This window comes from Carcharhinus amblyrhynchos, unplaced genomic scaffold (genome assembly GCF_965287045.1).
Source record: "Carcharhinus amblyrhynchos unplaced genomic scaffold, sCarAmb.v2.hapA scaffold_436, whole genome shotgun sequence".
NCBI classification, from domain to species: Eukaryota; Metazoa; Chordata; class Chondrichthyes; order Carcharhiniformes; family Carcharhinidae; genus Carcharhinus; species Carcharhinus amblyrhynchos.
The window spans coordinates 1-23,288 of NW_027650176.1; the positions used below are offsets into that span (position 1 = coordinate 1).

The window sequence follows — 23,288 nt, forward strand, 5'->3', positions numbered from 1 at the left end:
GTAGACGGAACGCTGTGGCTTCAAACTCCTGTTCAAACACCTGAACTCAGGATCCAGTGCAGGGCTGGGGGGAGGTGCCGCACTGTCAGGGGGGTGGGAGTGCCGCACTGCCGGGGGGTGGGAGTGCCGCACTGCCGGGGGGGTGGGAGTGCCGCACTGCCAGGGGGGGCACGCTGCACTGCTGGGGGGGTGGGGGAGGTCTGCACAGCTGGATAGAAAGGCAGGATTCAGGAACCACGGATGACCAGGGAGATTGTAAACTTAGTCAAAAGGAAAAAGGAAGTGTTCAATAGGGTGAAGCAACTAAAAACTGATGAAGCATTTGAGCAGTGAAAGTAGGAAGGAACCACCCACTGACTCTGTCTAACTGGAATTAAATTCCACTAGCTCCCGTGGTGGGATTTTGAACCCCTGTCCCTGGGACATTATCCTGGGCCCCTGGATTACTGGCCCAGTGTTGTTAGCACGTGATGACTGCCTCCTGGTTTGAGCAGACAGTGGAAGCCCCTCAGACGCTGAAATTATCCAGGCGCTGTGACTCGAAGCTTCAAAACATCCCGAGTTCTGAGGGCTGGATCTTAGAGGCTGCATCAGACTCCGGACCCCCCCTCCCCTGGCTCGCGCTCCTGGACCCCCTCCCTGGCTCGCGCTCCTGGACCCCCCTCCCCTGGCTCGCGGCTCCCGGACCCCGCCTCCCTGGCTCGCGGTCCCAGACCCCCCTTCCCTGGCTCGCGCTCCCGGACCCCCTCCCTGGCTCGCGCTCCCGGACCCCCTTCCCTGGCTCGCACCCCGGACCCCCTCCCTGGCTCGCACCCCGGACCCCCTCCCTGGCTCGCGCTCCCGGCCCCCCCTCCCTGGCTCGCACCCCGGACCCCCCTCCCTGGCTCGCGCTCCCGGACCCCCTTCCTGGCTCGCACCCCGGACCCCCTCCCTGGCTCGCACCCCGGACCCCCCTCCCTGGCTCGCGCTCCCGGACCCCCCACTCCCTGGCTCGCGCTCCCGGACACCCCCTCCCTGGCTCGCTCACCCCCACAATGTGATTTCTGTCACTCTGTGATGTTTCTCTGCACCCCCCCCACCCCCACCCCCACCCCCACCCCCACCCCTACCCCGACCCCGACCCCCCGCCCCACTGCAGGATTACAGATTGGGAATCGGGATCACGTCAGTGGAAATGAATGTCGCGACGGTGAAGGATGCCGACAGGCGGGGTTTCGACCTCACCACGCCGTACAAACATTCAGGTACAAAACCCCCCCACCCCCCACCGCGGGCTCCCCCACCCCTCACTCTGCCCCTCCCCGCACCCTCCCACCCTTACCTGAACACACACCCCTCCCCACGCGGGCCGACTCTGCACCCGCACTCCCACGCCCAAAGCCCACCCTCGCTCTGACGTACACCCCCCCCCCCCCCCCCCCCCCCCCACACAGCCCCTCTCTGCATGCCCCCACACAGCCCCTCACCAATGCAGCCCCCTCCCCACCCCTGCACCGGCCCCATCCTGAACGTGGCCTCCTCTCTACTCCCCCAGCAGCCCCCACCCCACCCCACCAACCCCATTCCCCCTCCCAATGCTCAGCGTGAGCCCCTCTCCGTGTGAAAGGCGCTATAGCAATGTACCTCTGCTAACGGTTCTCTGTCTGTCTGTGCCGCAGTTTTGTCGCAGACACGGACAGTGAGAAAGAGGAGTGGGTAGAAGCCCTGCGGGAATCCACAGCCGAAGCCCTGTCGAACTACGAGGTTGCCGAGCGGATCTGGGCGGTGGAGTCGAACACTCACTGTGCCGACTGCGGGACCCCCAAGCCCGAGTGGGCCTCCATCAACCTCTGCCTGGTGGTCTGCAAGAAATGTGCAGGTAACGAACAGCCGGGAGTGGGGGGGGGGGACAGCTCCCTGTAACACAGTGACTCAGGTGGGCTACAGTCGCAGGGAGACGGGTCACAGTCCGGGACACGGGACCCTTCCCGCTGGGAACTCTCGTCCCCCTCACAATCAGTATCATCTGGTTTGAGTCTCACCCCAAACACGGAGCAAAAAACCCAGGCAGCGCTCCTGAGGGAGTGCCGCACTGTCAGAGGGTCAGTGCCGAGGGAGTGCCGCACTGTCAGAGGGTCAGTGCCGAGGGAGTGCCGCACTGTCAGAGGGTCAGTGCCGAGGGAGTGCCGCACTGTCAGAGGGTCAGTGCCGAGGGAGTGCCGCACTGTCAGAGGGTCAGTGCCGAGGGAGTGCCGCACTGTCAGAGGGTCAGTGCCGAGGGAGTGCCGCACTGTCAGAGGGTCAGTGCCGAGGGAGTGCCGCACTGTCAGAGGGTCAGTGCCGAGGGAGTGCCGCACTGTCAGAGGGTCAGTGCCGAGGGAGTGCCGCACTGTCAGAGGGTCAGTGCCGAGGGAGTGCCGCACTGTCAGAGGGTCAGTGCCGAGGGAGTGCCGCACTGTCAGAGGGTCAGTGCCGAGGGAGTGCCGCACTGTCAGAGGGTCAGTGCCGAGGGAGTGCCGCACTGTCAGAGGGTCAGTGCCGAGGGAGTGCCGCACTGTCAGAGGGTCAGTGCCGAGGGAGTGCCGCACTGTCAGAGGGTCAGTGCCGAGGGAGTGCCGCACTGTCAGAGGGTCAGTGCCGAGGGAGTGCCGCACTGTCAGAGGGTCAGTGCCGAGGGAGTGCCGCACTGTCAGAGGGTCAGTGCCGAGGGAGTGCCGCACTGTCAGAGGGTCAGTGCCGAGGGAGTGCCGCACTGTCAGAGGGTCAGTGCCGAGGGAGTGCCGCACTGTCAGAGGGTCAGTGCCGAGGGAGTGCCGCACTGTCAGAGGGTCAGTGCCGAGGGAGTGCCGCACTGTCAGAGGGTCAGTGCCGAGGGAGTGCCGCACTGTCAGAGGGTCAGTGCCGAGGGAGTGCCGCACTGTCAGAGGGTCAGTGCCGAGGGAGTGCCGCACTGTCAGAGGGTCAGTGCCGAGGGAGTGCCGCACTGTCAGAGGGTCAGTGCCGAGGGAGTGCCGCACTGTCAGAGGGTCAGTGCCGAGGGAGTGCCGCACTGTCAGAGGGTCAGTGCCGAGGGAGTGCCGCACTGTCAGAGGGTCAGTGCCGAGGGAGTGCCGCACTGTCAGAGGGTCAGTGCCGAGGGAGTGCCGCACTGTCAGAGGGTCAGTGCCGAGGGAGTGCCGCACTGTCAGAGGGTCAGTGCCGAGGGAGTGCCGCACTGTCAGAGGGTCAGTGCCGAGGGAGTGCCGCACTGTCAGAGGGTCAGTGCCGAGGGAGTGCCGCACTGTCAGAGGGTCAGTGCCGAGGGAGCGCCGCACTGTCAGAGGGTCAGTGCCGAGGGAGCGCCGCACTGTCTGAAGTGAAGGAATAAATTGAATTGCATTGATATAGCACCTTTGGTGACTTCAGAATGTCTGAAAATGCTTCAACTGCTGAAGTGTTATCAGTGTTTGAGGTTCTCCGTGTTGTTCTGATCAATGAATCAACTTCAGTCAGGCCAGGGGAGCTTTAGTGAGATCTTGCTGTGTTTCTGACATCACAAAACCTCAGCAATACTTCGCTGTCTGTGAAGTACTGAGATATTTTCGAGTAGAGGATGCAATTCCTCCCTTTCTGGGTGAGTGTTTTGAAGCCTGCTGATTGGTGGGAGGAGCAGAGCTGGGAGACACAATTCGGAGCAGGGATTCGGCCCCTCGAGCCTGCTCCACCATTCAGTAAGATCACGGCAGATTGGACATTTTACCGGTAACTTCATTGCGGCGTTAATGTAAGCCTACTTGTGACACTAATGAATAAACTTCAAACTAAAATTCCCCGAGCCCTGTCTTCGAGGGGGAACCCACTTATTTTTTAAGACAGTGTCTCCCTAGTTTCTGAGTTTTGAGAATGTGAGGGTGTGAAGATTGAGTGGGGACAGGAAATGAGAAGCAGGAGGAGGCCATTTGGCCCTTCAAGCCTGCTGTGCCATTTATCGTGATCATGGCTGATCATCAAATTCAATATCCTGATTCCCCCCTTCCCTCCTTGATCCCTTTAACCCCAAGAGCGATATCTAATTCCTTCTTGAAATCACACAAGATTTTGGCCTCAACTACTTTCTGTGGGAGTGAATTCCACACATTCCCCACCCTCTGGGTGAAGAATTCCTCCTCACCTCAGTTCTAAAAGGTTTACCCCCTTATCCTCAAACTCTGACCCCTAGTTCTGGACTCCCCCACCATCGGGAACATTCTTTCTGAATCTCCCCTGTCTAACCCTGTTAGAATGTTATAAGTTTCTGTGAGATCCCCTCTCGGGATCCTCCAGCACGCTGAGGACTCTGGGGTCAGGACGGACATGGAGCGACCTGTTAATGAGGATCTTCCAACTTTGCAGGAGAACACCGAGCCCTGGGCCCAGGAATCTCCAAGATACGGAGCCTGAAGATGGACAAGAAAGTCTGGACTGAGCGGATGATTCAGGTATTTCCACATCAAACATTTCCTTCCGTTTGTGTAATGTGACAGGCCAAGCTGGGCCAGTATATTTATTACCCAGCACTAAACTGCCCCTTGAGAAGGTGGCATTGAACTGGTGCCTTGAGCCACTGCCGTTCCTGAGGTGTTGGCACACCCACAGTGCCGTTAGAGAGGGAGTGTCAAAAGTGCCATGTTTCAAGTGTGTGTGCGTGTCTGTGTGTGCGTGTATCTGTGTACGTATGTGTGAATCTGTGTGTGTGCGTATCTGTACACGTATGTGTGAGTGTGTGCGCGTATCTGTGTGTGCGCGTATCTGTGTACGTATGTGTGAATCTGTGTGTGTGCGTATCTGTACACGTATGTGTGAGTGTGTGCGCGTATCTGTGTACGTATGTGTGAATCTGTGTGTGTGCGTATCTGTACACGTATGTGTGAGTGTGTGCGCGTATCTGTGTACGTATGTGTGAATCTGTGTGTGCGCGTATCTGTACACGTATGTGTGAGTGTGTGCGCGTATCTGTGTACGTATGTGTGAATCTGTGTGTGTGCGTATCTGTGCATGTATGTGTGAGTGTGTGTGCGTATCTGTGTGTGTGTCTGTGTGTGTGTGCGCATTTGTGTATGTATGTGTATCTGTGTGTGTATGTCTGGTGTGTATGTGTGTATGTATTTGTGCACGAATATGTGTGTGTGTGTGTGTGTTTGTGTATCTGTGTGTGTGTGTCTGGCGTGTGTGTGTGTGTCTGGCGTATCTGTTGTGTGTATCTGTGTGTGTGTGTCTGGTGTATCTGTGTGTGTGTGTTGCCTTCAGTGTGATTTTCAGTGTTGAAGCTGTGTATTTGGAGTCATTAAATAGCAGCAGTGGAAGGGTGCGTATCTGAATGGAGGGCTGTGACAAGTGGTGTTCACAGTAAGAAGTCTCACAACACCAGGTTAAACTCCAACAGGTTTATTTAGTAGTAAACGTCACAAGCTTTCGGAGTGCTGCTGCTTTGTCAGGTGAGTGGAGAGTTCTGGTCACAAACAGAGCATATAAAGGCACACACAGTTTATAGAATACTGATTAGAATGTGAATCTTTACAGCTATTCAAGTCTTAAAGGTGCAGACAATGTGAGTGGAGATAGCGTTAAGCACAGGTTAAAGAACAAAGTACAGCACAGGAAACAGGCCCTTCGGCCCTCCAAGCCTGCGCTGCTCATTGGTCCATCTAGACCATTCGTTTGTATCCCTCCATTCCCAGTCTGCTCATGTGACTCTCCGGATAAGTCTTAAACGATCCCAGCGTGTCCGCCTCCACCACCCTGCTGGGCAGCGCATTCCAGGTCCCCACCAACCTCTGTATAAAATACGTCCCTCTGATATCTGATACACAAGAGATGTGTGTTGTCTCCAGACAGGACAGTGAGATGTTGCAAGCCCAGACAAATCATGGGAGTCACAGATAGTGTGATGTGAACCCAAGTTCCCGGTTGAGGCCACCCTCGTGTGTGTGTGTGTGGACATGCACATGTGGGGAGGGGGCTTTGGGGCAGCGGGGAGGGGATTTAGCTGGGTTGTTGTTTGGGGTTGGCTCTATGCCGATCTCTCTCTCTCTCTCCTTCCAGATGTTCCAGTGCATCAGTAACCGCAAAGCCAATCAGTTCTGGGCAGCCAATGTCCCCCCGAGTGAGGCCATCAATGAAGCCAGCAGCAGCCAGGAGCGCAAACGCTTCATCAGCGCCAAGTTCCGGGAGGGGAAATACCGCAAATATCACCTACTGTTCGGCAACCAGGAGGAGCTCAACAAGGTAATGGAGGGGAGACGACATTCCAGAGATAACGGAAAGGGAAACTCCGGATAGCCATTCCAGCTTAGGGACAGGGTCACAGGGTCATGGGTGTCCTGGGAGCCCCCAGCTATCCCCCTGCCTCAGCATTAGTGATGGAAATCTTCAGGGTCAGGGTTGGTTGTGGATCCAATTTAGTTGGTTGATGGCCATTCAGCCCACCATGTTCATGTTGTCCCTATGTAGAGTAATCCGATGAGTCCCCTTCCCCCACTCTTGCCCCATAACTGTGTCAGAGGGTCAGTGCTGAGGGAGTGCCGCACTGTCAGAGGGTCAGTGCTGAGGGAGTGCCGCACTGTCAGAGGGTCAGTGCTGAGGGAGTGCCGCACTGTCAGAGGGTCAGTGCTGAGGGAGCGCCGCACTGTCAGAGGGTCAGTGCTGAGGGAGCGCCGCACTGTCAGAGGGTCAGTGCTGAGGGAGTGCCGCACTGTCAGAGGGTCAGTGCTGAGGGAGTGCCGCACTGTCTGAAGTAAAGGAATAAACTTAATTGCATTGATATAGCACCTTTGGTGACTTCTCCTGTTACCCTCCGATGGAGATATTTCTCTCGGAATGTAGAATGAATGCTCCCACTAAGCAGTTAATCAGAAACTTCCCGTTTTTGAGAAAGAATAATAAAAATCTTATTTCTTCACTTCATTTCCTCTTTTTGTTTTCAGCCAAAGGTCATCTCCCTCCTCCCAGCTGCTGGGAGTTGGTGTGTGAGGTTTCTGAGCCAGACTGTGGAGCACAGCACTGGGCCATTCAGCCCTTCTGTTCTGTGCTGGGGTTTCTGGTCCACACGGGGCTCCTCACACCCCCCTCTTCATCTCAACCTATCAACGAGTGGAGTTTAGAACATAGAACACTACAGCACAAACAGGCCCTTCGGCCCACAAGTTGCGCCGATCACATCTATATCTACCAGGCCATAGAACTATCTGTAACTCCCAATGCCATTAGATCCCATATACTCATCCAGAAGTCTTTTAACTCCAGCGAGTTCGCCTCCACCACCACCGACGGCAGCCGATTCCACTCACTCACCACCCTCTGAGTGAAAAACTTACCCCTGACATCTCCTCTGTACCTGCTCCCCAGCACCTTAAACCTGTGTCCTCTCATAGTGACCATTTCAGCCCTGGGAAATAACCTCCGAGAATCCACCCTATCTATACCTCTCAACATTTTATAAACCTCTATCAGGTCGCCTTTCAACCTTCGTCTCTCCAGGGAGAAGAGTCCCAGCTCCCTCAACCTATCCTCATAAGGCATGCCTCCCAATCCAGGCAACATCCTTGTAAATCTCCTCTGCATCCTCTCAATAGCTTCCACATCCTTCCTGTAGTGAGGCAACCAGAACTGAGCACCGTACTCCAAGTGGGGTCTGACAAGGGTCTTATAAAGTTGCAGCATTTAAGAACATAAGAAATAGGAGCAGGAGTAGGCCATCTAGCCCTTCGAGCCTGCCCCGCCATTCAATAAGATCATGGCTGATCTGTCGTGGCTCAGTTCCACTTTCCCGCCCTCTCCCCATAACCCTTAATCCCCTCTCTTATCAAAAACCCATCAACCCGCTTCTTAAAAATATTTAGCGAGGCAGCCTCCACCACTTCAACGGGCAGAGAATTCCAGAGATTCACCACCCTTTGAGTGAAGAAGTTCCTCCTCAACTCCGTTCTAAACCGCCTCCCCTTTATCTTGAGGCTGTGCCCCCTAGTCCTACTGTCTTTTTTGAGCGGGAAGAGTCTCTCCACCTCTATCCTATCCATCCCATTCATCATCTTATACGTCTCAATGAGATCTCCCCTCATTCTTCTAAACTCTAACGAGTACAAGCCCAGTTTATTCAGCCTCTCCTCATAGCTCAACCCCCTCAACTCCGGTATCAGCCTAGTAAACCTCCTCTGCACTCCCTCCAAGGCCAAAATATCTTTGCGCAGGTGCGGCGCCCAAAACTGCACACAGTACTCCAGCTGCAGCCTCACCAATGCCCTATACAGCTGCAGCAAGACCTCCCTACTTTTATATTCAATCCCCCTCGCTATGAAGGCCAGCATCCCATTCGCCTTCCTGACCACCTGCTGCACCTGCACCTCCATTTAGGAGGGCAGAAGGTTGGAGGGGCTGAATGGCCTCCTTCTGCTTGTCTGAGAGGTGGCTCGATCCGCACCGTTGTGGTCCTGAGGGGTGTGGATCGGCGGAGAGGATGGTTCCTGTGGCGGGAGAATCTGAAAGGAGGGGTCACTGTTGAAAATGGGGTCACTCGTTTGAGACGGAGATAGGGAGACATGTTCAGGAGGGTTGTAGATTTTTAGAACCTCCTCCCTCCAAAAGGCAGTGGGAGCAGAGTCTTTGAATGTTGTTAAGACAGAGCTCGATGGATTTTCCATTAACGAGGGAGGGAAAGGTTATCGGGGGGGGGGGGGGAGCCGGCAGGAATGTGGGGTTAAAGTTCCAGTCAGGTCAGCCATGGTCTTATTGAACAGGGAAACAGACTCGAGATTGTAACCTTAACCCCACATTCCCCCTCGATAACTTGTCCCTCCCTCGTTAATGAAAAATCCATCGAGCTCTGTCTTAACAATATTCAAAGACTCTGCTCATGAGTCATCATAAAATCCTACAGTGCAGGAGGAGGCCATTCAGCCCATCGAGCCTGCGCCGAGAACAATCCCATCCTGTCCCCGTAACCTCGCGTCTTTAACCACTCCCCCTGACACTAAGGGACAGTTTAGCGTAGCCAATCCAGCTAACCGGCACACTTTCGGACTGTGGGAGGAAACCCACGCAGAGATGAGGAGAATGTGCAACCTCCACACAGACAGTGACCCGAGCTGGGAATTGAACCCGGGTCCCTGGCAGTGTGAGGCAGCGGTGCTAACCACTGTGCTACCCCAGAGAGCTCCAGCAGAGGCCTACTCCTGCTCCTAATTCTTGGACACTTTTCCATAGATTCATAGAATCCCTTCAGTGCTGAAGAAGGCCGTTCGGCCCATCAAGTCTGCACTGGCTCTCCGACAGAGCATCTTATCGAGGCACCATCCCTGTGACCTCAAGTGTTTACCCCTCTAATCCATCGAACCAGCATGCCTTTCGCTCAGTAGGAGGAAACCGGAGCACCCGGAGGAAACCCACGCAAACATGGGGAGAATGTGCAATCTCCACACAGACAGTGACCCAAGCCGGGAATTTAAACCGGATCCCTGGCGCTGTGAGGCAGCAGTGCTAACCACTGTGCCACCCTAAATCTGCATTCAGAAGAGCAAAGGAATTTTCCCTGGCGTTCGGGTCAATAGTTATCCCTCCATGAACATCACAACAGGTAATCTGGAGGTTATTGCACTGCTGTTTGTGGAATCTCGCTGTGCATAAGTTGGCTGCCACGTCTCTGCCATTACAATGACACGTCAAAAAGCCCTTCCTTGGTGACAAAGCGCTTTGAGATGTTTGGCCGACCTTGGGAGACACACACACACACACACACACACATACACACACACACTCAATGACACACTCAATCTCACTCACACACACACACACACACACACACACACACACACACACTCAATCTCACACACACACTCACAATCTCACACACACACTCACAATCTCACACACACACTCACAATCTCACACACACACTCTCAATCTCACACACACACTCTCAATCTCACACACACACTCTCAATCTCACACACACACTCTCAATCTCACACACACACTCTCAATCTCACACACACACTCTCAATCTCACACACACACACTCAATCTCACACACACACTCTCAATCTCACACACACACTCTCAATCTCACACACACACTCTCAATCTCACACACACACTCTCAATCTCACACACACACTCTCAATCTCACACACACACTCTCAATCTCACACACACACTCTCAATCTCACACACACACTCACAATCTCACACACACACACTCTCAATCTCACACACACACTCTCAATCTCACACACACACTCTCAATCTCACACACACACTCACAATCTCACACACACACACTCTCAATCTCACACACACACTCTCAATCTCACACACACACACTCAATCTCACACACACACTCACAATCTCACACACACACTCTCAATCTCACACACACACTCTCAATCTCACACACACACACTCAATCTCACACACACACTCACAATCTCACACACACACACTCAATCTCACACACACACTCACAATCTCACACACACACTCACAATCTCACACACACACACTCTCCATCTCACACACACAATCTGACGCACATGCTCACAATCTCACACACACACACCCGAGAAACACAAGATTTGAACTCTTTCCTTCCCTCTCCCAGAATTGGGTTTTGAGAATTGAGCAAATATTTCTCCCTGGCGCCCCGGGAAAGAGGGCGAATGAGAGACAATGCTGAGGATAGTCGGGAAGACTGCAGGGAAATGTGGGGAAGTTGGGATATTCTGGGAACACCCGGAGGGCGAGAAGGAGACAGGGGAGCCGGGAATTGGCAGAGTGCTGAGTGCTCATTGGCCGAATGTTTGGCAAGTAACTTTTATACTTTGGAGAAACAATTGAGGAAATAACTTTCTTCAAAAATAGAATCCAATAATTTTTCTTTTGTGTAAATATTACAATATAATTTCCTGTTTCTAAAAAACTCAAAGCCCTCATTTCCCCTTTCCTTCCCCCAGTGTGTAAGATGAATGTTCCCTTCCACAATCCTTCTGCTCAGCTCGTTGGCAGTGGGGTTGAGATGGGGACTAAGGAATTAGGCTTTAAGGCATTGAGCTCAAAGTAGGAAGCAAAGGCTGCCTGGTACAGACTCGAGGTGGAGATGCCAGCAATGGACTGGGGTAACCACTGTGCTGCTGTGCCACCCCAGAGACCCCCATCCGTGGCCTACTCCTGCTGCTAATTCTTGGATAAAACATTCCAGGACCCTTCTCCAAAGATTCATAGAGTCCCTTCAGTGCTGAAGAAGTCTCTCAACACCAGGTTAAAGCCCAACAGGTTTATTTGGGTTCCACTAGCTTTCGGAGCGCTGCCCCTTCATCGGGTAAGGAGGGTTGTCTTCACAAACGGGGCAGATAAAGACATAAACTCAGTTTGCAAGGTAATGGTTGGTGAAGCAACATGGGATGACCCCTGGGGGTGTTGTCCAGTCGGAGTTGGGAAGTGTATTGTGTTGTTGGTTTGCTGTGTGATGGTGGAGATTGGGGAGGTGGGAATTTGTTTGAAGCTTTGTCCTGATGGGGCTGTGCTGTTTTTTTTCTCCCCCCAGGCATTGTGTGCGGCCGTGGTCACCAGTGATCTCGAGGAGACCATGTCTCTGGTATTCTGTGGGGCGGATGTCAGCTGTTACTCAGGGGACCCCGATCTCCCGTTTCCTGTTGACCTGGCCCAGCAGGCGGGGCAGAACCTCCAGCTGGAGTTCCTCATCCAAAATAAGAACTCAGGTGAGCCCGAAACCTCCTCACCTCCAGCAGGTCACTGTACCCTGCCTTGTCAATCTCTCTCTCCACCTCCCCGTTCTGAGATCAGCCTTCAGAGAACCACAGGGTCCCTACTGTGCAGAAGGAGACCATTCGGCCCATCAAGTCTGCACTGACAACAATCCCACCTAGGTCCTACCCCAGTAACTAACCCTGTAAATCCCCCTGACACTAAAGGGTCAATTTAGCATGACCAATCCACCTAATTCACATATCTTTGGACTGCGGGAGGAAACCAGAGGAAACCCACGCAGACACGGGGAGAATGTGCGGAGTCCACACAGACAGTGACCCAAGCCGGGAATCGAACCCCGTTCCCTGGCGCTGTGAGGCAGCAGTGCTAACCCACTGTGCCACCCCATTGTAAATCTTTCTGCCCCGTTTGCAGTGTTTATAATATGGAGATCAGAAATGTGCAAAGGTGTTTACTAACCAGGTACGTGATTAATATAATTGAACCTTACTGGGGCTAATCGGAAGGTAATTGGTAAAGGGGGGGGGGGAGATGAGATTTTGTTTTTACCCAGTGATCAGGAAGGGGCAGCGGAAGCAGATTCAATAACTTCCAAAAAGGAATTGGAGAGAGAGTTGAACGGGGATGGCCGGAGTGCTCTGGGGAAAGGGCAGGAGGAAGTGCGGCTAATTGGACACGTGTTTCAAAGAGCCAGGAGAGGTAGGATGGGCTGAATGGCCATTATTCTCTGAGGACTAGCCTGTTACATTTAAGTTTTAAATTTAAATTAATGTCACATGTCGGCTTAAATTGACACTGCGTGTGTGTGTATATTAAGTTCATTTATTAGTGTCGCAGATAGGTTTACATTAACACTGCAATGAAGTTACTGTGAAAATCCCCTAGCCGCCACACTCCGGTTCCTGGTCGGTTACACTGAGGGAGAATTTAGCACGGCCACTGCACCCTAACCAGCACGTCTTTCAGACTGTGGGAGGAAACTGGAGCACCCGGAGGAAACCCACGCAGACGTAAGAACATAAGAAATAGGAGCAGGAGTAGGCCATCTAGCCCTTCGAGCCTGCCCCGCCATTCAATAAGTTCATGGCTGATCTGTCGTGTCTCAGTTCCACATTCCCGCCCTCTCCCCATAACCCTTAATCCCCTCTCTTATCAAAAACCCATCAACCCGCGTCTTAAAAATATTTAGCGAGGCAGCCTCCACCACTTCAACGGGCAGAGAATTCCAGAGATTCGCCACCCTTTGAGTGAAGAAGTTCCTCCTCAACTCCGTTCTAAACCGCCCCCCCTTTATCTTGAGGCTGTGCCCCCTAGTCCTACTGTCCTTTCTGAGCGGGAAGAGTCTCTCCACCTCTATCCTATCCATCCCATTCAACATCTTATACGTCTCAATGAGATCTCTCCTCATTCTTCTAAACTCTAACGAGTACAAGCCTAGTTTATTCAGCCTCTCCTCGTAGTTCACGGGGAGAGCATGCAGAATCTGCACAGTGACCCAAGCCGGGAATCGAACCCAGGTCCTTGGTGCTGTGAGGCAGCAGTGTGCCACCATGCCGTGCTATGCTACCGCCCTGGTTTTAAGTTTATAAATTGCCACAAGTCGTTACGTCCTCTTGGAGGTTTTTGTGGATCTTGTAGAAGACACTAACTCATCCTGAGCTGGGGTATTTGCCCCGTTCTGGGTGCTGCACCATAGGAAGGTTGTGAAGGTGCTGGACAGCATTCAGCAAAGATTCAGGAGAATGGTTCCAGGGAGAAGGAGGCGTGAGGAGATTTGGTAGAGATCTTCACAATCCTGAGGGAGAAATCGTTCCCATTGGGTGAAAGGATCACGAGGGTCCAGATTTTATAACAAGTGGGCGTGGGTAAGATGCTCTTTCAGAGAGCCAGTGAAGACGCGATGGACCGAATGGCCTCTTTCTGCACTGTTAGAATTCTATGGTCTGCCTGAGAGAGCGGTGGAGGCAGATTCAACCGGGGCACTCGAAAGGGCATGCTGTTTGTGGGATCTTGCTGTGCTTATGTTGCCTGCTGTGTCCCTTGTGTTGTGCCTGTGGCCGCACTGTGTTCGCAAAGCACTGCGGGATGTGTTGAGGTGGCTCGGGCTGTGACACTGATGCCTTGTCCCTTCTCGGGTTGCGTTGTAGAGACACCGCGTTTGGACCTCGGCTACTTCGACAAGCAGTATTACGTGGCCCCTCAGTCCATCACTCACAATGGCTTCCTCTACAAAACCGCATCCATGGGCAAACCCATCACTGAGAAGAAGTCCAAAGAAGGTAAGGCACGGGATTCGTTCATTACATGGACTTCCGATTGGAGGAATCCTCTTGGAAAGGGGTTTGGATGGAGAGAGTCTCTCTCAGAAAGGGGTTTGGATGGAGAGAAGCCCTCTTGGAAAAGGGTTTGGATAGAGAGAATCCCTCTTGGAAAAGGGTTTGGATGGAGAGAATCCCTCTTGGAAAAGGGTTTGGATAGAGAGAAGCCCTCTTGGAAAAGGGTTTGGATGGAGAGAATCCCTCTTGGAAAAGGGTTTGGATAGAGAGAATCCTCTTGGATAGGGGTCCTGGGTGGAGAGAATTCCCCGAGTAAAAGGGTTTGGATGGAGAGAGTCCCTCTTGGAAAGGGGTTTGGATAGAACTTCCCCTCTTGAGTCAGATCCCTTTGAATGGAAACCGAATGTTGCTAGTTTTTCACGTACAGCTAACTGCAGGGGGGGGTACAGCTAACTGCAGGGGGGGGTACAGCTAACTGCGGGGGGGGGTACAGCTAACTGCGGGGGGGGTTACAGCTAACTGCGGGGGGGGTACAGCTAACTGCGGGGGGGGTACAGCTAACTGCGGGGGGGGTACAGCTAACTGCAGGGGGGGGTACAGCTAACTGCGGGGGGGGTTACAGCTCACTGCAGGGGGGGTACAGCTAACTGCAGGGGGGGTACAGCTAACTGCAGGGGGGGTACAGCTAACTGTGGGGGGGGGTACAGCTAACTGCGGGGGGGGTTACAGCTCACTCTGTTCCTTCTTGCCATTCCGACAGAGTTCAGTAAGCGGTGGTGTGTCCTGGATAACGGAGTGCTCAGTTACTACGAAAGTGACCGGAATTCGACGCCCAATGGCACCATCGGGATGAACGAAGTTGTGTGTCTGGGCATCAACAGCCCCGCGGCGCACGGGTAGGTGGTGACGGGGCTGCCGGCTCAGTGGGAAAGGCCACGGTTCCTGAGCCGCCGTGAAGCATTGCGCGGAGAACGTGGTTTGACGAACCCTGACCTGGGCAGCACCCTCTAACCTCTCCTGTTGGGAACGCTTGGGAACAAGTCTGTACTTTGCAGTTTTATAAAAAATTATTTCCCCGGGCCTGGGCATCGCATTTATACACAGAAACATAGGAGATAGGAACAGGAGGAGGCCATTCAGCCCCTCGATCCTGCTCCGCCATTCATTAAGAACATGCCTGATTATCCAACTCAATAGCCTAATCCTGCTTTCTCTCCGTAACCTTTGATCCCGTTCACCCCAAGTGCTATATCCAGCCGCCTCTTGAATACATTCAATGTTTTGGCATCAACTACTTCCTGTGGGAATGAATTCCACAGGCTCACCGGGTGAAGAAATGTCTCCTCATCTCCGTCCTAAATGGTCTACCCCCAATCCTCAGACTGTGACCCCTGGTTCTGGACTCCCCCCACCATCGGGAACATCCTCCCCGCATCTCCCCTGTCTAGTCCTGTTAGAATTTTATAAATCTCTTTGGGATCCCCCCATCATTCATCTGAACTCCAGTGAAAATAATCCTAACCTGGTCAATCTCTCCTCATACATCAGTCCCACCATCCCCGGAATCAGCCAGGTAAACCTTCACTGCACTCCCTGGAGAGCAAGAACATCCTTCCTCAGAAAAGGAGACCAAAACTGTACACAATACCCTCGGTGTGTCCTCACCAAGGCCCCTGTATAATTGTAACAACACATCCCTGCTCCCGTTCTCCAAACCTCTCACAATGAAAGGCCAACATACCATTTACCTTCTTTACCGCCTGCTGTACCTGCAATGCTTACCTTCCTTATAGAATGATGTTAGCATGTCTAACCTCAATTGGAAGCATGGCAGATGTAAATATTTATCTGTAACAGAAAACAGTGATAACAACTTTGCTTTAGTTAACCAAATTTGATTTGATTTATTATTGTCACATGTATTGGGATACAGTGAAAAGTATTGTTTCTTGCGCGCTATACAGACAAAGCATACCGTTCATAGAGAAGGAAAGGAGAGGGTGCAGAATGTAGTGTTACAGTCATAGTGAGGGTGTAGAGAAAGATCAACTTAATGCGAGGTAGGTCCATTCAAAAGTCTGACGGCAGCAGGGAAGAAGCTGTTCTTGAGTCGGTTGGTACGTGACCTCAGACTTTTGTATTTTTTTTCCCAGTGGAAGAAGGTGGAAGAGAGAATGTCCGGGGTGTGTGGGGTCCTTAATTACGGGAATGGATGGATACAAACGAATGGTCTAGTTGGACCAATGAGTGGCACAGGCTTGGAGGGCCGAAGGGCCTGTTTCCTGTGCTGTATCGTTCTTTATTCTGACTGCTTTGCCAAGGCAGCGGGAAGTGTAGACAGAGTCAATGGATGGGAGGCTGGTTTGCCTGATGGACTGGGCTACATTCATCACTTTTTGTAGTTTCCTGGGCAGAGCAGGAGCCCATACTAAGCTGTGATACAACCAGAAAGAAAGCTTTCTATAAAAGCAAATGACTGCGGATGCTGGAATTTGAAAGCAGAAGAGAAGACGCTGGAAAATCTCAGCAGGTCCGGCAGCATCTGTCAGGAGAGAAAAGAGCTGACGTTACGAGTCCAGATGTCTTTGGTGTCTATCAGAGGGTTTGACAAAGAGTCGTCCGCCAGACCTGCTGAGATTTTCCAGCATTTTCTCAGAATGTTTTCTATGGTGTATCTGTAAAAGAAATGTTGCATCCTCCTATGATTCCACTCCAAAAGACTACAATAAGATGATGTCACTGAAAGATGACAACTGACATGTTGTCGAAACTTTTTCTCTTACACTCATCAGGACAAATTCAAGAATGCCAAATTTCAAACTATGACAACAGTGATTGGTTGGGAGAACTACTCTGATTGGCTGAGGTGTTACCATGGAGAAAGTAATGAGGAAACTTCTGATATGTAGATTAGGGGAATTGGCCATGCTAAATTGCCTCTTAGTGTCCAAAGGTGTGTGGGTTAAGTGGATGGGCTATGCTAAATGCATGGGGTTACAGGGTTAGGGTGGGGGCTGATGGCACTGGGACTAACCTTTGGAGGGTTACTGCAGACTCAGTGGGCCAAATAAAATCATAAGAACATAAGAACTAGGAGCAGGAGTTGGCCATCTGGTCCCTCGAGCCTGCTTCGCCATTCAATAAGATCATGGCTGATCTTTTTGTGGACTCAGCTCCACTTACCCACCCACTCACCATAACCCTTAATTCCTTTACTGTTCAAAAATTTATCTATCCTTGCCTTAAAAACATTCAATGAGGGAGCCTCAACTGCTTCACTGGGCAGGGAATTCCATAGGTTCACAACCCTTTGATAGCAATGATGTCCAGCACCAACTCAGAGAGTTTTGGACAGCTGGTGATTCTGTCTAATGAGGGTGTTAATCCCAGTGTACGTCAGGAATACTGACTGGAGTATCAGAATGTGCTGGTGCTCAGAGTGCTTCCTTACCCAGGGAGTTACCCTGCTCTTCAATCTGTGTCTTTGTTCTATCAGTATTTTCTCACAGGCTGATGTCAATCCATTTTGTCCTCAGGTTTGAGCACACGTTTGAGGTGTTCACTGATTCCGAGCGGCTCTTTATGTTTGGGACAGACAGCGCACAGTCCAATAAGGAGTGGGTCAAATCGATCGCCAAGGTAACGCCCTGAGTAACATTACTGGGATGGAAGCATACACACATACATAGACACACACACACACACACACACACAAACACACACACACCCGCACACACACTGTCCACATATATCCACAGGCACATAATTTACAATAGGGCTCAGTGATGAGCTATCAGCAACAGAACACTTTCCATTTCCCTCCCCTCCTTCCTTCCCTCCTCTTCCCCCTCCTTCCCTCCCCATATCCCCTCCCCTCCCTCTCCCTCCAGCCCCCTCCCTCTCTCCTTCCCCCTCACCTCCCTCCCCTCCCCCTCTCTCTCTCTTCCTCCTTCCCTCCCCTTCTCTCTCTCTCCCTCCTTCCCTCCCCTCCTCTCTCTCTCCCTTCCCTCCCCTCCTCTCTCTCTCCCTTCCCTCCCCTCCCTCCCCTCCACTCTCCTCCCTTTCCCATCTGTCTCTCCTCCCGCCCGCTCTCCTCTTCCCCCTCCCTCTCCCCCTCCCCCAGCTGCGTACGGACCTTTTGGGTGGCGTTGTTCTTGGTTGCCGTGGGTTTTTGGTGATCTAACGGTGACACCCTCCTCCTCTCCCCCGCAGTCGTTCCTCCCGGCTGGGATCGATCTGATGAACCATGAGTTTGAGCGTATTGGGCGCCTGCAGTACAAGGATGGGTTGAACCTGGAGCAGACCAGGGTGGGCTGGTTCGCGCTGGTCGGCTCCACGCTTTACGCCTGGTTCCAGGATTCGGACAAGGAGGAGACCATTAACCTCCGGAAGCTTCAGGAGTTGTGTAAGGGAGAGTCTTCCTATTTCACCGTGTGCTCACCCCTCCTCCATCCACCTCCTCAATCCCTAAACCCCTGCCTCACCCCATGCCTCCTCCCTGCTGCCGGTATTGGGAATTCCGAGGAGTCAGAGAAGGAACTTATATTTCTGTCGGACCTTTCACAACCTCAGGCATTCCCAATCCCTTTTACAGTCAGTGAGTTTCCCCATGAAGCCTTGTTACTGTTTGTTTGTTCATTTATCGGTGTCACAAGTAGGCTGACATTAACACTGCAATGAAGTTACTGTGAAAATCCCCTAGTCGCCACACTCCGGCGCCTGTTCGGGGTTACACTGAGGGAGAATTTAGCACGGCCGATGCACCCTAACCAGCACGTCTTTCAGACTGTGGGAGGAAACAGGAGCACCCGGAGGAAACCCACGCAGACACGGGGAGAATGTGCAGACTCCGCACGGACAGTGACCCAAACCGGGAATCGAACCCGGGTCCCCGGCGCTGTGAGGCGGCAGTGCTGACCACGGTGCAGCCCTTGTAATGGAGGAAACGTGGCGCCTGGTGTGCGCACAGCAAGATCCAACAAATAGCACCGAGCAGACGGCCACTTGCCCAATCACTCCCTCTCCCTGGGCAGTTTTGTGTTTCCCGATATCGCTCCTCATTGGCGTAAGTCTAATCTTAAACTCGTGTTTCAACCTCTACGGGGAGATGGTGTCACTGGACCAGTAATCCAGAGGCCCAGGAAAATTCCCCAGGGACAGGGGTTCAAATCCCAACAAGGAATTTCAATTCAGTTATTAAAATCTGGAATATAAAGCTAGTCTCGGTGACGGTGACTATCAAACTATCACCAATTGTTGGAAAACCCATCTCGTTCACTGTCCGCTCTGGAATGGCGGAGGACGAGGGGCGAAGTCTACAAGATGATGAGAAGCGCGGACAGACTGGATAGTCAGGGGCTTTTCCCCAGGATGGAAGAGTCAATTACTCGGGGGCGCAGGTTTAAGGTGCGAGGGGCAAGGTTTAAAGGAGATGTACGAGGCAGGTTTTTTAGACAGAGGGTGGTGGGTGCCTGGAACTCGCTGTCAGGTACGGTAGTGAGTTTTAGGGGGCGTCTGGACAAATCCATGAATGGGATGGGAATAGAGGGATATGGTCCCCGGAAGGGTAGGGGGTTTTAGTTCAGTCGGGACAGCAGGGTCGGTGCAGGCTTGGAGGGCCGAAGGGCCTGTTCCTGTGCTGTAATTTTCTTTGTTCTCTTTGTTCTAATGTCCCTTTAGGGAAGGAAATCTGCTGTCCTTACCCAGTCTGGCCTACATGTGACTCCAGTCCCACAGCAATGTGGCTGATTCTCAACTGCCCTCTGAAATGACCAAGTGAGACACTCAGTTCAAGGGGCAATTAGGATTGGACCATAAATGCTGGCCCTGCCAGCGACTCCCACATCCCACACAAGGATAAGAGAAAGCATAGAATCCCTACAGTGCAGAAGGAGGCCATTCGGCCCATCATAAGAACATAAGAAATAGGAGCAGGAGTAGGCCATCTAGCCCTTCGAGTCTGCCCCGCCATTCAATAAGATCATGGCTGATCTGAAGTGGATCAGTTCCACTTTCCCACTTTCTCCCCATAACCCTTAATTCCCTTGTCTATCAGAAACCTATCTACCCGTGACTTAAATATATTTAGCGAGGCAGCCTCCACCACTTCAACGGGCAGAGAATTCCAGAGATTCACCACCCTTTGAGTGAAGAAGTTCCTCCTCAACTCCGATCTAAACTGCCCCCCGCTTATCTTGAGGCTGTGCCCTCTAGTCCTGCTATCCTTTCTAAGTGGGAAGAATCTCTCTACCTCTACCCTATCCATCCCTTTCATTATCTTATACGTCTCTATAAGATCCCCCCCTCATCCTTCTAAACTCCAACAAGTACAGACCCAGTCTATTCAGTCTCTCCTCATAGTCCAACCCCCTCATCTCCGGTATCAGCCTGGTGAACCTCCTCTGCACTCCCTCCAAGGACAATGTATCACACACCAGCACAGAGCAGCTGGGCTGAATGGCCTATGCCTGTGATGAGTGTATCTGATAATAATGGAGTCTGCCCTTCCCTGGGACTTGAATTTTATGTCTGAATGTTGCAGTAAGACAGCCAGTTTGTGCACAGCAAGCTCCCAGAGTCAGCAGAGGGATAGTGGCCAGTAATCTGGCCCTTGGTAGTGATGGTGATAGTATCGGTGATGGTGATAGTATCGGTGATGGTGATAGTATCGGTGATGGTGATAGTATCGGTGATGGTGATAGTATCGGTGATAGTATTGGTGATGGTGATAGTATCGGTGCCGGGACACCGGGGAGAACCGCCTGCCCAGTTCTTCCTCCAGGAGTACACGCCTCCTGGGCGGGCCAGCGTTTGGTGAAGGGCATTTTCTAAATCTGAATTAGGTCTGTTGAATCGACGAGATTGATAACGAGTGGCGTCTGTTCCATTTTTCAGCTGAACAGTCCGACCACGAGGTCCTGGTGTTGGTGGAGAAGAGACGGTAAGAACAGAACCAGTAGGAGCTGGAGTAGGCCATTCGGCCCTTTAAGCCTGTACCACCATTCAATATGATCATGGCTGATCGTGCACTCTCAATATCCCACTCCCGCTTTCTCTCCATATCCCTTGATTCCTTTAGCCACAAGGGCCACATCCAGCTCCCTCTTGAACATATCTAATGAACTGACCCCCCAACAGCTTTCTGTGGGAGAGAATTCCACAGGTTCACAACTCTCTGAGTGAAGAAGTTCTTCCCCATCTCAGTCCTGATTGGTTTCCCCCTTATTCTTAGACTGTGACTCCTAGTTCTGGACTTCTCCAACATCGGGAACATTCTTCCCCCATCCAGCCTGTCCAGTCCCATCAGGATTTTATATGTTTCTATGAGTTTCCTCTCATTCTTCTCAATTCCAGTGAGTACAAACCCAGTCGATCCAGTCTCTCTTCATATGTCAGTCCTGCCATTCCGGGAATCAGTCTGGTGAACCTTCACTGGATTCCTTCAACAGTGAGAATGTCCTTCCTCAGACACAGAGACCAAAACTGCACACAATACACAAGGTGTGGTCTCACCAAGCCCCTGTATAACTGCAGTAAGACATCCTTACTCTGATACTCAAATCCTCTTGCTATGAAGGCCAGCATGGCATTATCTTTCCTCACCGCCTGCTGTCCCTGCCAACCTTCAGTGACTGTTCCACCATCACACCCAGGTCACGTTACACTTCCCCTTTTCCGAAACTGCCGCCATTCAGATAATAATCTTCCTTCCTGTTTTTGCCACCAAAGTGGATAACCTCACATTTATCCACATTATATTGCATTTGCCAAGTATTTGCTCAGTCAGCCTGCCCAAGTCACCCTGCAGCCTCTTAGCATCGTCCCCTCAGTACTGACCCTCTGACAGTGCGGCGCTCCCTCAGCACTGACCCTCTGACAGTGCGGCGCTCCCTCAGCACTGACCCTCTGACAGTGCGGCGCTCCCTCAGCACTGACCCTCTGACAGTGCGGCGCTCCCTCAGCACTGACCCTCTGGCAGTGCGGCGCTCCCTCAGCACTGACCCTCTGGCAGTGCGGCGCTCCCTCAGCACTGACCCTCTGGCAGTGCGGCGCTCCCTCAGCACTGACCCTCTGGCAGTGCGGCGCTCCCTCAGCACTGACCCTCTGGCAGTGCGGCGCTCCCTCAGCACTGACCCTCTGACAGTGCGGCGCTCCCTCAGCACTGACCCTCTGACAGTGCGGCGCTCCCTCAGCACTGACCCTCTGACAGTGCGGCGCTCCCTCAGCACTGACCCTCTGACAGTGCTGCACTGCTGCTGTAATGTTGAGTATATAAGTGTAAATTGCTGTGGTTTTGCGGTGTTAACCTGTCCCTCCCTCCCCTGCTCCAGGACGCTCTACATCCAGGCAGAGAGGAAGTTGGACTTTATTGGGTGGAACAGTGCCATCCAGCGGGCAGCTGGCAGCACAGGGAACACCTTATCAGAGCAACAGCTGACCGACGAGGACATTCCAGTTGTTGTAGAGCGATGTATCGCATACATCACCCAATACGGTGAGTCAGGAGCTGGGGGGGCAGGGCTGGGGGAGGGTGTGGGGGTGGGGGAGAGTGTGGGGGTGGGCGAGCGACGCACAACTTTCATCGGTTTTCAGCCTTTGTCCCTGTTCAGAAAGATCCTGCGTTTCTGTAGCACCTCTTCGCAGCCTTCCCTCTGAGGCAGACGTTTGAGTTCCATCCCAGGACCAGACGGCCAAGGGAGGAGTGTCCGGCTGCTCGGCCAAACAGAGGGCTTATCAATCTGGAAATCCCTCCCGACGTTGGCAAAACTCCCTCGAAACACACCAGTAATCCCTCCCCATCTGCCAGTGGTGGACGATAAGAGCCGAGGGGTTCCTGGTCAGCTTTCCTGATGTGGAAAGCTGCTTTTCCAGCTGTTGGCCCCTGGGGTCAGAGCGGTGACCCATTCCAGGAATATCAAAGCTGCAGCAATCTGATGCCAGCGTGTGCTTGTCCTACCTCTCCTGTCCATCCCGGGATTTCTCATCAGTCTAAATTCCAGAACCTCAGGATGTCCCCAAGTTGCCGTCAGCCGATTTGAAGTACTTTACAATGAAGTGTCGTCCCTCTTGTTGTGTTGGAGCCAATTTGCGCACAGCGAGATCTCACCAACCACAATCAATCAATGATCAACGCTACCCCATCCGCACAGCTTCACTCCTTGCACCGTCCGATGCACAGTGACAACCGTGTGCACCTTCTACAAGATCCACTGCAGGAACTCACCAGGGCTCCTTAGGCAGCACCTTCCAAATCCATGAACTCTACCATCTAGAAGGACAAAAGCAGCAGCTGGAAC

The 23,288-nt window shown here is 52.7% G+C and overlaps 1 protein-coding gene across 1 annotated transcript in view; it reads left to right on the forward strand.

The window, feature by feature from the left end:
- Positions 1-470: 470 nt before the first annotated feature.
- LOC145339383 (arf-GAP with Rho-GAP domain, ANK repeat and PH domain-containing protein 1-like) overlaps positions 471-23,288 on the forward strand; it is a 68,966-nt gene continuing 46,148 nt past the window's right edge. Inside the window, exons 1-11 of the mRNA XM_080183828.1 lie at positions 471-1,036; positions 1,659-1,858; positions 4,351-4,436; positions 6,040-6,222; positions 11,532-11,706; positions 13,864-13,995; positions 14,753-14,888; positions 17,529-17,631; positions 18,205-18,397; positions 20,887-20,932; positions 22,323-22,486. Coding sequence (XP_080039954.1) covers positions 471-1,036; positions 1,659-1,858; positions 4,351-4,436; positions 6,040-6,222; positions 11,532-11,706; positions 13,864-13,995; positions 14,753-14,888; positions 17,529-17,631; positions 18,205-18,397; positions 20,887-20,932; positions 22,323-22,486 — 1,984 coding nt within the window. The remainder of the gene's footprint in view (positions 1,037-1,658; positions 1,859-4,350; positions 4,437-6,039; positions 6,223-11,531; positions 11,707-13,863; positions 13,996-14,752; positions 14,889-17,528; positions 17,632-18,204; positions 18,398-20,886; positions 20,933-22,322; positions 22,487-23,288) is intronic.